At 49.6% G+C, this 15,538-nt stretch overlaps 3 protein-coding genes across 3 annotated transcripts; 1 reads left to right on the forward strand and 2 right to left on the reverse strand.

Moving 5' to 3' along the window:
* Positions 1 to 285: 285 nt before the first annotated feature.
* Positions 286 to 2,201, reverse strand: GGS25DRAFT_463691 (MATE efflux family protein). Its single transcript, XM_049258953.1, has one exon. It carries the CDS (start codon positions 1,913 to 1,915, stop codon positions 413 to 415), a length of 1,503 nt encoding a protein of 500 aa, XP_049113397.1. The 5' UTR covers positions 1,916 to 2,201; the 3' UTR covers positions 286 to 412.
* Positions 2,202 to 4,309: 2,108 nt separating this feature from the next.
* Positions 4,310 to 6,234, reverse strand: GGS25DRAFT_525786 (putative FAD binding protein; the record flags this gene model as incomplete). The annotated part of the gene is made up of 5 exons (XM_049264862.1): positions 4,310 to 4,386; positions 4,460 to 5,278; positions 5,341 to 5,750; positions 5,812 to 6,066; positions 6,134 to 6,234. The coding sequence occupies 5 exons, from the start codon at positions 6,232 to 6,234 to the stop codon at positions 4,310 to 4,312; spliced, it is 1,662 nt and encodes a 553-aa protein (XP_049113398.1).
* Positions 6,235 to 10,934: 4,700 nt separating this feature from the next.
* Positions 10,935 to 15,365, forward strand: GGS25DRAFT_508511 (P-loop containing nucleoside triphosphate hydrolase protein). The gene is made up of 3 exons (XM_049262482.1): positions 10,935 to 11,204; positions 11,272 to 14,581; positions 14,647 to 15,365. The coding sequence occupies exons 1-3, from the start codon at positions 11,202 to 11,204 to the stop codon at positions 15,024 to 15,026; spliced, it is 3,693 nt and encodes a 1,230-aa protein (XP_049113399.1). The 5' UTR covers positions 10,935 to 11,201; the 3' UTR covers positions 15,027 to 15,365.
* The last annotated feature ends 173 nt before the right edge of the window (positions 15,366 to 15,538 follow it).

A 15,538-nucleotide genomic window follows, 5' to 3' on the forward strand; every position in this document is an offset into this window, starting at 1 on the left:
CTTAAAAGCAACATGGCGAACGATACCTACCATCGAGCACACAACCACCCTGGAGTTATAATGACGGATAGTGCGCCACTGTCTCTTCCAGGTAACCCTATATTGAATCTACCTAGCACTCATCTGGGTAAGTACCAGGTAGTCAGGTATCTACAATAACTCAAACTCAGAGGGTTGTCGTGAAGGCTGTTCTGGATATGATAGTATCTAAAGTCGTTGTTGAATATCTAACCATAACCACCTAAATGTTGAGGTTACCTCCAAGTTTACCCAGAGTTACAATGCAGGCATCTTACCAATACCCATAAGGGATCTTCGACACCATCGCCCCTAAAATATCACTTCTATGCTAAAAGGCAGGCACGTATATATAAATAACCAAGAACCGAGTCGCAAGGGCAACTCTCCGCATCTACTCACCCTCCTCCCGTTCCTTCGCACTCTCCACGCAATCCTCCCACCGCATCATCTTCATATAGATCCCCTCGACCACAGCAATCACCACCATGCCGCACCCGAGCCCGATCCACACCCCCTGCAGCCCCCAGCCAGGCGACCCCAGCTCGAGCCACATAGCCAGGGGAACGGCCCCGAGGTAGTTGACCGCGAAGACGACCCACGCGGCGAACCCCTGGCGCCCGAGGCCGCGCAGCAGACCGTTGGTGCAGTTAATAATCGAGTCGATGACCTGGAACACCGCAACCGTGAGCATCGTGTTTGCCGCGAGCTCACAAACCCTCTTGTCATCCGAAAAAAACGGGGGCAGACTATCTCGCAGCGCAAAGATAACGCCCCCATCGACCACCCCGATCACCGTGAAAACCACCGAGTATAGTAGCGCCGCACGCCGCGCCGTAGGCAGCAGCCCCGCGCCCACGAGGTGCCCGATGCGCGTGCTGACGGCAACGCTGACGGAGAAGGGGATGTGCCACGACATGATGGAGACGGTCGTCAGCACGGACTGCGCGGCGAGGTGCCGCGTGCTCAGGTACGCCGTGCTGAACGACAGCACCTCCGACGCGAACCACTCGCCCAGATTCACCGCCGACCCCGCGCACGAGAGTCTGATAACCGGTCCCCATTTGCGCACCGCCAGCGCGTCGCGGGAAAAGCCGCCCCAGCAACACCGAGACCACTTCCCCCACGGCGAGGCGATGTATAAGAGGAGGAGAAGGGGGCGCAGGGTATTCGTGATCGCGACGGCGAGCGCCGCGCCCTCGAGCCCCATGGCCAGCCGGAAGGCCAGCAGCCAGCTCAGCAGCGCGTTGACGGGCGTGCAGACGAGCAGCACCAGCATCGCGGGACGGAACGCGCCCTGCGCCTGGAGGAAGCGCTTGCCGGCCTCGAAGCCCGCGTACCCCGGCAGCCCCAGAATACTAGCCCGTAAAAAAGAGCCCGCCATGACGGCGAGCTCGGGCTGGCGCACGAAGAAGGATAAAATCCACGGCGAGAACGCCCAGATAGCGGCGATGGGCACGATGGCAAGCGCCATGACGAGGAGCATCCGCTGCACGTGCAGCCCCACGCCGGGGAGGTTGCCGGAGCCGTAGGCCTGCGCGCAGAGGGTGTCGAGGGCGGTGGCCATGCCCTCGATGGTGGCGAAGCCGACGATGTTCATGGCTGTCATGCCGATGCTGGCGGCGGCGAGGGCGGAGGCGCTGAGGTGCCCCGCGACGAAGGTGGTGATTACGCTGTAGGAGTATTGCAGGAGGTAGGTGGTGATGAGGGGGAGGGAGTATGATGTGAGGAGGTACAGCTCGGATTGGAAGCTGGGGGTGCTGGTGATGGTGCTGCTCTCGGATACGGAGGCAGAGGTAGATGCAGATGGGGAGTCTGATAAGAGTGGAGTGCGCTCGGTGATAGTATGGCTATCGCGAGGAGCAGCCCCTTCGCCGTCTGGAGTATGTGAAGCCATGGTGGTGTTGTTGTTGACCTAGCCTAGACCTATAACTATAGGGGTTCGATGCTAGAGACTTACACCGCACTTGAGTTAAGCATGTCCATGAATGGCTTAATAAGTCTTCTTAGTCCAAGCCAAGACAAGACAGGGGATGGTGAAAAAAAATCGGTGCTGTGGTGGAGTATACTATGTAAACACTAGATATTCATTGGCCAATGCGCACATCTTACCCTACCCAGGTATACTTGTGTCTTTGTTGGTGCCGGGCTTCTATGCCGAGAATTCTAACATAAGCAAAATCAAATGATGCCAGTCATTATTTATATGATGAAATTACCTCATCTATGATTCTGTGTGCCTACCTGCATGTGTCACATACATAAATATTGACCTTATAGATGTGAAGAAGTGGGAGTGTTTGTCCTTGGGCCTACGCTACCTACATACCTACATAGGTATACAACTGGATCGATTACTGAGAGGTTTGTTGACAAACCCATTCGATTTCTACGCGCCTCTTTATAAGGGAGAAAGATAAATAAGAGTGGCATTTGACGACGTCGGGTCACGGTGTAGGTGTTAGATTACACCGATGCGGCGACCCGGCCATTTCACCGGGTTCTTGTTGCGGTCAAAGGGCATCGACGCAGATGCTATCCCGCTAGAAGTGCCATTGTACGACGAGGAGCCCGCGGTTCATGGCCTTCATTTCATTTCCATTCCGACAAGAATAGGTAACTTTACTTGCCTAAGAATCCATGAGATTGGCGTCTCGTATCGCTCGAGAAATACGGACTCGAATGAGGAGGGTGTCACCAGTTGATATTAGTCTGAACGAGAGGGTCCCAAAAGCCGTCGTGGATACACACATACCTAGGTACCTAGTATACATACCTAACTAGTACCTACTCAAGCCTGACGTCCATCTTCAACTAAACGCCCTGGTGTTGATTTCAAACCAAACGAGGCATCAAAAGAATAGCTTCTTCAAAGGGGGTTCCACCTTCCGGCAACGATGCCAATTCCCGTTTGCGGTCTGCGCCGTCGCTGAAACTCAGCTCAGAGCATCGTGTAGTTTGCAGCTACCTACCTACCTACCTACTTGGCCTAGGTACCTAGGTGGCCAATGAGAACTCGTCTAATCAAGGGGTTCTTCCAAAACCTCACTGGAAACTAGATATACAGGTGAAAAAAACGTGCAAAGAAAGAAAAAGAAAAAAAAAAGTAGACACCGCCCCCTGGTTTCGAGAGCCGTTTCGTTTCGCCAAGCGCTTTGATTCCTTTCCTCTCCCCCCCCCCCCCCCCCCCCTGATGCTTAGGTTAAGGTACCTACCCTACCCTACCCTACCCAACCAACCAACCTAACCACGCGAAGGCGGCTGTGCTTAAGAGTAGCGAGACCATAGACTGCTGCCTTATGAGTACCTATAAGGATTCTAGGGGAGAGGGAAGAAAAAAGAAGCGAGCGAGCGGAAACGCCTCGTTTGAATACCTACCTAGGTACCTACGTGTCTAGGACTGAAGGGTAGGTACCTAGTAGTAAGCAGCAAACTTGAGGCTGCGACACGCCGGGTTCCAGGCCGATTGGAAACGAGATGACGATACATGATAGGTAGCCTGGGTAGGTACAGTATGTCCGCAGCAGTCCTACATAGGTGCGTCGCTTTTGCATTTCGGGCTCGTCATTTGATCTGATGCCAGAGATCGATCGATGCTTGCCTGGGTGGGTATCTTTACCCAGAATGCTGCCCAGCATCTCTCTCTCTCTCTCTGCCATCCTATCACGTATGTAAGCTTGGTATTTTCTTTATTACTGTACCAAGTACGTACCTAACCTAGGTAGGTATTACCAATATCACCAAGCGTAAACACAGCAGAAATGATAGGAAGGGAAGAAACGTAATACGTAGTTCAAAAAAAAGTAAGTAAATAAAGATTCATATTGCTCGTGAAAGTAGCAGGTAGGTAGGTATATAGATATAATAGTATGATATAGAAAACCCCACCCCTCCTCCTCTCTTCCAGAAAAACTTCACCTCCTATCCCTCAGAGTGCCCAGTACTGTATACCTAGCATCGATCGTTCATTCCATCGTCTCAGATCAGATGAAATCCCAAGGTTATTTGTAGATTAGATAGGCCGTGGTTGACTAGGTACCTACGCAGTAACTGGATGTAGTATACCTAGGTAGGTTATATATCATGAGGTCCCTTCAAGGCGTAGAAAAATCGCATCCCCGTCAACCCACCCACACACTCACTCGTCATCTCACTTGTATCCGTGAAAGCCACGCGCCCCCCGAATATTCTGAAAAAAAAACGACTAGTCATATCCAGACCTGGGTAACTTAAATTTCATATATATATATATATATATAGGTAGATATATATATATATACATTATACGCGTTTAGAAATGCTCCTTCCAGAACCGGAAGCGCACTTCCTTCGTAGTCGCTGCCCTCGTCGCTTTTTGGATATCACGAGCTAGAAGGAACTCAAGTTAGCAAGTAAACTTTCACGGGGCAATGAGGATACAATTAAGGGGGTTAAAGCATACCAGCTACAGAAGGACCGCAGAAATAGACACCGACAGTCGTCTGCATGCTGCCCTCGAGGCCATTGATGTACGTGCGGTCCAGGATACCCTCTCGCATGCCGTCGAATATCCTCGGGAAGTTGGGGCGCCCGAAGTTGGTGCGGGACTTGAGCTCGGTCAGGGGGTCGTGGTCGGCGCCGACGCTGTTGAGGACGATGTTCTGCGTCGTGTCCATGTCGAGCTTCTGCGTGAGGAACGTGTGGATCTTGAGGAACTCGACGCCGTTGCTTCCGGGGATGCGCGCCGCCTCGTTGCTCTGGCTTTCCAGCGAGGACAGCAGCGTCTGGAACCACTCGAACGAGCCCGTGTCCTTGCACACCCAGATGAACTCCACGCGGCGGAGGCGGCGCGGCGGGTTCGGGCTGTTGCGCAGGTGCCAGATGTTCTTGAGGATGGACGCCCACGGCGTGACGCCGATGCCGGTGCCGATGAGGACGGCGATCTCGTTCTCGAACACGTCTTCGGCGGGGGCGCCGTAGGGGCCGTCGATTCGGAGGAGGGGCATCTGCTCGCCGTTCTGGAGGGCGACCTCGTACATGCCCATCGGGTCGACGCCTTCGTAGAGTTTCGCCTGGGCGCCACCCGCACCGACGGCGTCACCGAGTGCGCGGGTGAAGTCGCCGACTTGTCGGACGTGCACGGAGACGTACGGGTCGTAGGGGCAGGACGTGATGGTGAACGGGTGCCATTGGTAGCTGGAGACTGAGGGGACTTGCAAGAACAGCCACTGGCCGGCCTTGTACTTGAAAGACGGCTTTTCGAACTGGATCTCCACGACGTCTGGAAAAGTGTTAGTACCCAAATACCATGCAGTCTATTATTAATATGGGTAGATTTCTCACCATATGGATGACGAACGACTCGCGTGATCTTGGTCAAGCGCTTAGCCCGAATCTCACGGTAAAGACGCTCTGCCAAGTAACCAGCTCCAGCAAACAGCTCCCATCGCCATCCCTGATAACCGATGCAGTGCTCCCAGAAGAAGTCTCCGGCAAAGGGAGATACGGGGTCGACCGTGTCACGAACGAAGCAGCCGACAGCGTGGGTGTAAAGTCCGAGGAAGAAGGGGATGAAGAGATGGTGCGTGTACCAGAAGGTCTCGAACGATTGCTGGCGGATGCGGTGGTGCGCGGTGGTGTACATCAACAGCATGCAGAGGAGCATGACGTGGCCAGTAACACCGCCGGCTTGGGTGTAGTGGATCTCGACGGCGGTGACCTGTCGGAGCTGGGTCTTCTCCACGTTGAAGAAACTAAGAAAGCCGTTAGACCTGTTTGCTTCTGGAGTCCACTAGTTTGGAGAGAAAGACTTACTTGACGTAATGCGAAGAGACATGGAGGATGGTGAAAATTAGCATGGCATAGGCGACCTGGCGATGGAACCAGATGTTCTCGTCTAGAGGGAGCCATCTGATCTTCGGTCTTATCCATCGCACTACCGTTCGGCATACCGGGAATAGAATCAGTGTTCCGTCAATGGCCAAGACCAAGCCAGCACCTCGCGATATCCACACCGAGTACTGCAGCATGTTGAGGGCCGCTAATTTCGTGTCGGCATTTTGCTTCCACCTGTGTTCATAGTCAATAATCTGCAGACAATACAATTACCAAAGAACAATAAATAGTAATAACGCACCATCCATAAGCAAAAAAGCCCCAGTGCACGCCCCAAAATAGGACGTGAAAGATAAGTTTACTCGCAGAGAGCTGCTTCTTTGCAAGAGTGAGGAGATCCATTGTGGCGGTGAATTCTTCCTCGTCCCAACATGCGAATCTGGATTAAATGTGTCGACCTGCGACGGCAGTTCTATACTTTGTAGAGTGCGACTGATGGCGAACGCGATCGGAAGCGAGTGAACGAATCGGTGGATGAGTTGATTCCTGCCCTTTTCTTTTTTTCCTCCTCTTCTTCAAGTGATCGTCTTGTCTTTTTCCGTCGCTATTGTGATTATTAAAAATATGACCTATTTCCCAACGTCGAGCACCTTAGAAGTAGACGGATCCGAACCAAATAAAACAAATAACCAAAAGAGCGATCTGAGCCAGCAGGGAGACGAATGAAAGGATGGCGGAGTAGAGAAAGTCTCGAGTGAGAGAGCCGGAATTCTTTCTACGTCCTGGTTACCGCGCAAGGAACCAAGAAAAAAAAAGAAAAAGGGACCAGAGGCTAGTTAATGGTGGGCGGATAGTTAAGTCATAAAGGATGGATGACAGGAAATCGGGGCTAAAAGTGGCAATGCGATCAGGCAAGATCCGCAAACCACGGGCCAAAATGAGGAGCAAGGATGCTATGGATGTATGAAGATCCGGAGCTTGTTCAAAATCTAGGGGGAAGGCAAACTTCCAACTTCTTGCAGGGGGATGGGAGGATCGAGGGAGGGGGAAAGGGAAAGGGATAATTCCGAATAACTAATACGGATATCAGTTAATAAACCATGAAATCTTTAAAGTGAATCGACACTATTTGATTAGTTTCGTATAATATCGTGGAAACAAAATCGTGAAGAGTTTAGTAAGTTTGGTAAAGCCCCTGAAGGTTGTATGTACGGTGCCCAGGTGTATATCTGTAAGTGACCCCAAGTGACCAAAACTAACTAGGTCCGCTAAGATAACTTGTGATTGTGATTCTTTATCGAGGTCCGTGGGATGAGAGAACAAGACCAAAGATCATAGATCATAGACCTAAAAGATCAGAGGATCTTACAATTGGTAGGTACAGTATTAGACCACTGTCAGTTGGAGTGGGATGACAGTCCAAGCAGATCAAACGGAAGGGGGGCGTTTCGCAAGCCTTCAATGTGGTATCAGATGCGTAGTATCCGAGAGGAAAACTGCCCTCTCTCTACAGTCGTAGGTGGTACTATGCCGTAGGTTAAGTGGATGGCATGTCAAATATCCATGGATGGGATAGATTTTGTATGGGGGGCCAAGATGAGACGGGCGGCGTTTAGGACCGTCACTCTTTGACGTTTCGACAGGGGAGAGCAGAAAGTGGTGGTCCCTGAATCCACTGTGGATTCAATATTGAATGTAGGTATGATGTTGTATGTCCGCGCGCGCGTATTATTACCTCTGCGACTTAGATGAGTAGAATTGAGTTGTGTTGTATCGTATTGTGCCTATGCAGAAACACATGAGAATGACAGCACAAACTGTGTTACCGAAGCTGGGGATTCATGGGATAGAAGTAGATATGCAAGACATTCAGTAGGCGCTAAAGATAGATACCCTTTTCGATCGTATAAGCCAATCGATCAATCAGATGTAGGTAGGTCGGTGGCTTACAAGATAATCAATAAGAACAGATTTGGAAATGTGTTGGCTAGTCGTCCCGGCGGTTGCTGGTCGCCGCGGATTCGTCTGTCACAAGAGTCGGAATATGGCATGCAGCCAATAGAATGCTGATGGTTCGTGATACCTTTGGTCTTCGTATCCACCTCCAACTTGGCTCCAAGCTACAAGTGCTTGGTGTCATTTTCCCCCTGTCCCACGATACTACACCACTACTTACTACTGCATGTAACTAACATAGTAGTTACTACGGCATAGTACATAGCTGTGGGACACCCTGACTAACCGAATATGCATGGACAATGTACCTAGCCACAACATGAAGCATCGGTTCGATATTGCCAACAGCACTACTCACCAATAGCGCATTAAGTATTATCTACTTCGTTGCTTTATGCCCTGGTGCAGTGGTGCTTATCACTGCTTGTGCCTGGCCTTGCCGAGACCCGGGAAGCAAGGACTGCGGCTAGGAATCGCACAGCATTGACACCCACGTTGCTGGGTTCGTTCCTGGATCACCATGTCATCCTCCATCTTGGGTAGACTTAGGGAATAAAAATCGTACGATGACAAGAATCAGACCACTTTGATATAGGATTCCAAGGGCTGGAAATATTGTATAAATTCAAAGATGGCCGTCATGCCATCTTGAACAAAACTTGTCGTACGATCTCTTCATTTCTATCCGCATCTTGTAAATTCCGGGCTCCCAAAGCGTGCCTTGCCAAGTGGCTTTAGATTGCGGCTCAACATCTTCATCGATTTCGAGCATATCATACCCTGTGCTTAGCTTTACATTCTCTTACTCATACTTAACTTAACGTCTGATCAGCTTCGGGAGCCCGCCTCGATGCTGGTACTGAAGGCGAGACTCAAGCAGACCCGCAACGTCTACCTGGTTATCATTTCATTGTACAATGAAATACAAAGTTATATCCGATCGAAATGGGAAGTTCGAGTAAAGCAGCAAAGCAAGGATGCCATCTCGCTTCGAGTTAGGAAAGGGTCCTATGGACTAACCTCATCATCAAACCAATAATTCCTTTCTAGTTGTCTCACTAGAAACATAAGGCAATGATCTTACAAAGATATCGACGCGATGTGAGGGCTAAAGCTTGAAGAAACAACGAAGGTTTGCAGTCTTTGCCGTCTTTACCGCCTATCTCATCGTAGTTTTGTCACAGGAGGAGTGGTGGCGTTAATTCCGGAAGAATCGAAAGAATCATGATCGTGACCTCGAGACATGAAACTGAAAACAGATTCTCGAGTCAAAGTGTATGACCCTTCAAACACTAGCGTATGAACCTGAAGAACCCGTAGTGATGCAATATTGTGGAGTGCCCCTTGCAACCCAATAGGGAATTTACCGATTTCCACTGATTATTCTCCATTGGGCTTTAGCCAAGACTCAAGCCCTGGTCAAACTATCTCCAGCCCTGCATCTTCTAAAACGCATTGGTTGCTATCTTGATTCTGGCCGACTGGTCGAAAGTATTAAGCTCATCTTGCAGCTTGCCTTCTAGGGTTGAAATTCTCTCTAGCCATATTCCTTATACATCGAGCCAATATCAGATAGCGATATCATGAAAGTTGAACTTATATGACATGCTGTTTGGTGTAAGGCTTACAATTACCCCAAAGACTGAGAATCTACGATGATTGAGGCGAGAGTTGTACTGATCGAAAGAGACGAATATTCCGAGCAAATGGAGAATTTGTAAAATGCAGGAGAATGAACCCATGATAATGTCACGTGACCAAATATAATCACATGACCTTGTTCTGACAAGTGCCCTGATGGGCCTTCATAGGAGGTGTGTAATCCTCGGAGGTCATAACGATGAAGTGGTTTCGTCAAATGATGGCATGATTTCAACGACATGATGGTTTTGGATAATGAATCTTACATCTACTTGTTGGATTCATTCTGACCTGTTGCTCGTTGTGCGTGGGTTACGGTAGTCCATGAAGCGCACATGATATCATCAGTTAGTATATGATGCGAATAACTAATGTCGTGACGTTTCTATTAAACCTTTAGTTTCACATCACGTCCGGCTGCTCGACGTATATGAATCGGCTCGGATCCGCCCCGGACGGCGTTCGTAATTTTCTTGTTCACATCAACCGGCCCTTACACGTTTAGCCACTCTATCAAAATCACCCTTGGTATAAGTTAAGCATACGTCGCAATATATCGAAAGATGGCGCCCAGATACAAGAAAGGCCAGATGGTCACCTATAAGCCCGTCGGGGGTAGGTAAACATAGCCTTTCTTTTGGGCGTAGCTAAGTGTTGTCGCAAGGTCCCGATTCGAACACACCGGAGAGTACCGGCAAAATCAACGACGTCCTTACCGAGCCGGGGAAGCAGGCTGACAGAAATGTGCAAGCCAGTTCCAACAACCCGCGTTACGAGGCAAGTCCTTTCTCGAATGATTCCACGTGATACAAACCTAGGTGGATATGCTGACGATGACTTGTGGCAGATTGTCAACGATAACACGGGAAAAACAACATCCATCTATGAGAGCAACATCTTGGGCCCTGCTTAGGTGATGAGAGAGTCGCTATTATGCAGCCACAACCATGAAAGGATTTGTGCCGTTTGAGCCTAGTAAGCTTTGGTGGCGTCGATGATTAACTAGGAACTGGCGCATATGTTAAAATTATAGCTTTTTTCTTAGTTGAGGACGGGAGATCCTCCAAATTAGTTGGCGTTAATACATTCGTAATCGCCGAGTCTCGTATCTTCCTAATTCCGACTGGTTTATCTTTAGTGATCATTTGACTTAGGAATTGTGCATTGTTTACGTGAGTTGGATCCATACACTGGGTATCATGGTGAAGCATACCAGTTTATGGTGAGATGAAATTAGGGAAGGAAAGGAAATGGTTGGAGTTTTTATCATTCTTTAGTGATTATCAATTGTTGGTATGATAAGAAAAAAATGGAGAGAATCGGAATAATCGGGTTGTTCTTCGGCCAATTCATTGGGTACATTATTAGGTAGTTACATCAGGCTGGCATTCATAGCCCCCCAGCCACGTCTGCCACGTTACCCAGCCCCATTACATTACGTCGCAGGGTAGGCTATTTTGACACTAAAAATGATAGAATTATGGCGCCTCTTCTCTCTCTAAGGCGCCTAAATCACCTAAACACCCTGAACAACTTAATCACTGGAAATACAAAGTCGATCTTCATATATCCAAATACCATACTGCGCCTGCGCACTTTTTACTTTACACTTCCTCCTTACGTCGCTATATCATATATTGACTTTCTTTAAAATCAAATCAATAATTTCAACCACAATCCTGACCCGGCATTTCCTCCGTATCTAGAAATCAACGCCTCACCCCCTTGTTGGATAACATCAGCCTTGCCAATCCTGTTCATGCGAGCCCAATATGGTAAGATTTTGTAACTTTGGTAACCACGTCACCCCCTTTGCTAATCGTCGCCTATGAATAACTGTAGGGTATAAGTAGGAGACCGAAGGATAAGTCAGGCGGAGCATCTCGCGCTGGCGGGGCGCATGACGGAGCCGCGAGGCCTAAGAAAGCCACATTCGAGACCACCAAGAAGAAAGAGATAGGGGTTTCTGATCTGACATTGCTTAGCAAGGTATCAAATGAAGCAATTAATGAAAACTTGAAGAAGCGATTCGAGGGTCGCGAGATCTATACCTATATCGGCCATGTCTTGGTTTCCGTCAACCCCTTTAGAGATCTCGGGATCTACACCGACCAGGTCCTCGAATCCTACAAAGGCAAGAACCGACTGGAGATGCCACCCCACGTTTTCGCGATCGCCGAATCATCCTACTATAACATGAAGGCCTACCACGAGAACCAGTGCGTGATCATTTCTGGAGAGTCAGGAGCTGGCAAGACCGAGGCCGCCAAGCGCATCATGCAATACATCGCCAATGTATCTGGAGGAGAGAGCGGAGAGATCAAGCAGATCAAGGACATGGTGCTGGCAACCAATCCGTTACTCGAGTCTTTCGGAAACGCCAAGACCTTACGAAATAACAACTCGTCTCGGTTCGGAAAGTACTTACAAATACATTTCAATACAAACGGAGAGCCTGTAGGAGCGGATATTACCAATTATTTGCTAGAAAAGACGCGAGTGGTCGGCCAGATCACCAACGAGCGAAATTTCCATATCTTCTATCAGTTCTCCAAGGGAGCATCTGAGAACTACCGGACCATGTTCGGTATCCAGAAGCCGGAGACGTATGCCTACCTCAGCCGGTCCAAGTGTTTCAATGTCGATGGTATCGACGATCTTGCCGATTTCCGAGAAACCCTAGAAGCCATGAAGATCATTGGTCTATCTCAGGCCGAACAGGATGACGTTTTCCGTATGTTGGCCGCCATTCTGTGGGCCGGAAACATTCACTTTGTGGAAGGAGACGACGGTTATGCCGCTGTAGCAGATCAGTCGGTCGTAGACTTCCTAGCGTATCTCCTGGAGGTTACTCCCGAGGCGCTGATTAAAGGCATTACCATACGGATCTTGACTCCGAGGAGTGGAGAGGTAATCGAGTCTCCAGCCAACACAGCCCAGGCAACCGCAACAAAGGACGCGTTGGCTATGGCTATCTATTATAATCTTTTTGATTGGATTGTTGGGAGAATCAACCAATCCTTACAGGCACGGCAAGCGACAGCCAACAATATTGGAATTCTAGATATTTATGGGTTCGAAATTTTCGAGAAAAACAGCTTCGAGCAGCTTTGCATCAACTACGTGAACGAAAAGCTCCAGCAGATCTTTATCCAACTTACTCTCAAGGCGGAACAGGAGGAATACGCACGAGAAAAGATCCAATGGACGCCTATCAAGTATTTTGATAATAAGATCGTGTGTGATCTGATCGAGCAGATTCGGCCCCCTGGTCTCTTCTCTGCCCTGAAGGATGCCACGAAGACAGCCCACGCCGATCCTGCTGCTTGTGACCGTACCTTCATGCAGAGCATCAGCGGCATGTCGAACGCTCACCTCACCCCTCGACAAGGCAGTTTCATCATCAAACATTATGCTGGCGATGTTAGTTACACCGTCGAAGGCATCACCGACAAAAACAAGGACCAGCTTCTAAAGGGTGTTCAAAGCTTGTTCCAGCAGAGTGCTAACCAATTTGTTCACACTATATTCCCTCACCAGGTAGACCAAGACAATCGCAAGCTGCCCCCCACAGCAGGCGATAGAATCCGAACTTCGGCCAATGCTCTAGTGGAAACTTTGATGAAGTGCCAGCCATCGTACATCCGAACGATCAAGCCAAACGAGAACAAATCCCCCTCGGAGTATAATGTTCCTAACGTTCTTCACCAGATCAAATATCTAGGTCTCCAAGAGAACGTAAGAATTCGTCGTGCCGGGTTTGCTTACCGTCAATCGTTTGAGAAATTCGTCGAGCGATTCTTCTTGTTGTCCCCTGCCACGTCTTACGCGGGCGAGTATACCTGGTCAGGAACAGAGGAGGCTGCCGTGAAGCAGATATTGAAGGATACTAGTATTCCCAAGGAAGAGTGGCAACTGGGTGTTACCAAGGCTTTTATCAAGTCTCCAGAAACGTTATTCGCCTTAGAGACGATGCGAGACCGATATTGGCATAACATGGCCACCCGTATCCAACGAATGTGGAGAGCATACCTAGCCTACCGCGCCGAGTCAGCGACTCGAATTCAACGATTCTGGCGGAAGAAGAGAGTAGGTGCCGAGTATCTACAATTACGTGACCAAGGTCATAAAGTACTACAAGGGCGCAAGGAACGTCGGCGGTATAGCTTGTTGGGCTCCCGACGTTTCTTGGGTGATTACCTAGGAATCAATGCATCAAATGGACCTGGGAATCATGTCCGTAACGCGGTGCAAATGACAAGTAACGAAAAGGTTCTCTTCTCGTGCCGAGGCGAGGTATTAGAAGCCAAGTTTGGTCGATCAAGCAAACCGAGTCCTCGAATTCTAATTGTCACCAATAGCAAGTTCTATGTCGTGGCTCAGGCATTGGTCAACCATCAGGTTCAGATTGTGGTTGAACGACAAATCCCGTTGGGGGCAATTAAATTCATCGGAGTTTCCACATGTCGTGATGATTGGTTCTCGCTAGGGGTTGGATCTCCTCAAGAACCAGACGCGCTCCTAAACTGTGTTCTAAAGACTGAGCTCTTCACCCAGATGCAACGAGTAATGCCAGGGGGCGGGTTTAATCTCAAGATTGGAGAATCGATAGAATATGCCAAGAAGCCTGGAAAGATGCAACTCGTTAAAGTCTTGAAAGATTCACAACAGGTGGTAGACTATTATAAGAGCGGTGGTGTTCATACGCAACCCGGAGAATCCCCGTCATCTGTTTCCAAGCCGACGCCGAAGGGAAAGCCAGTTCCACCCCGACCAATTACTCGTGGCAAACTCATCAAGCCTGGTGGTCCTGGTGGTAGACCCGCTCGAACGACAGCCGCTCGTCCTAGTACCACAAAGCGTGGGCCGGCGGCACTCCAGTCGCGACCAGTTCCTACCCCGGTTTCTGCCGCTGCCGCTGCCTCTGCTTCTACGTTAAGCAACGTAAGTAGCGTAAGCAGCAGCTCCAGCCACTCCCGTAACAAAAGCTCGACCTCATCTGTTCGTGCGCCACCTCCCCCACCTCCTGCAGCACCTCCAGCGAAGGGCAAGATCACTGCGAAGGTCATTTATGACTTTGCTGGTCAACGGGAGAATGAACTGTCGGTAAAAGCGGGCGATATTATCGAGATTGTGCAAAAGGAGAACAATGGTAAGCAGACAATCAATCCCCACATGAGTTGCCCTTCATTACCCAGGCTAACTGAAGATTTACAGGCTGGTGGCTAGCTAAGCATGTGGGGGGACAGGCGTGGGTACCAGCAGCGTATGTTGAGGAACAAGCATCAGCTCCACCGCCGGCACCAGCGCCGGCACCCAGAGCCCCGCCACCACCGCCTAGCTCAAACGGTACAGCGAATGCAGCGCGCAGCAAACCCACACCACCGCAACCTCCTGCGAAACGCCCGGCTGCAGGCAGGAAACCTGCACCGCTCCCAACCCACCCGCGAGACTCGGGCATGAGTCTTAACGCCAACGGCGGTTCCGACAGCAGCCGTAGTAACACGCCGACACCGAGCGTCGCCGGTTCCCTAGCCGATGCCCTGCTAGCGAGGAAGAACGCTATGCAGAAGAAAGAAGATGATGATGATTGGTAAACCCAACAACGACGCCAACGACCATGACAAAGACAACAGGTTTATAGCGAGAACAGTCGTAGTAGAAGTAGTCGGAGTAAGGGTAGAAGCAGGTAGAAGAAAGAAAGAAAGAAAGAAAGAAAGAGAGAACCCGTGTAAAAACTGAAAAACACAGTTTCTGGAAATTTGGAATTTGGGTTGCTGGGGTGTAGATACCTACCTAGAGGTATACATTATGTAGCGTGCCTACATAGTACATACATAGCACTTAGATGCCTACCCTCGTAGTAGAGTAGGTTACGCGAAAGAAAGCAGCGTTGAAGGCGTAAGCACGCAAGCAATCGAACAATTAAACCTTTACCTTGGTGCCTCGAGTATATTTATTTGGACGTTGGTTGGGAAGTAGGTAAGTAAGTAAGTAGAAACAGGATCCCTCGTGTGAGATATATATCAGGGGAGGGCTTATTTAGGTAGGTATTTAACTTGTTTACCTAGGTACCCCAACTACCTACTAGGTACCTACCTGCCTTCCT

The sequence above is a fragment of the Hypoxylon fragiforme genome, assembly GCF_022984875.1.
Source record: "Hypoxylon fragiforme strain CBS 206.31 chromosome Unknown GGS25scaffold_9, whole genome shotgun sequence".
In the NCBI taxonomy this organism is placed as follows: domain Eukaryota; kingdom Fungi; phylum Ascomycota; class Sordariomycetes; order Xylariales; family Hypoxylaceae; genus Hypoxylon; species Hypoxylon fragiforme.

Excerpts from the sequence above, each read along its gene's own strand:
- GGS25DRAFT_463691 (XM_049258953.1), bottom strand. The coding sequence starts at position 1,915 with ATGGCTTCACATACTCCAGACGGCGAAGGGGCTGCTCCTCGCGATAGC.
- GGS25DRAFT_508511 (XM_049262482.1), top strand. Across the intron at positions 14,582-14,646 it reads TGTGCAAAAGGAGAACAATG|GCTGGTGGCTAGCTAAGCAT; the intron begins GTAAGCAGACAA and ends GAAGATTTACAG.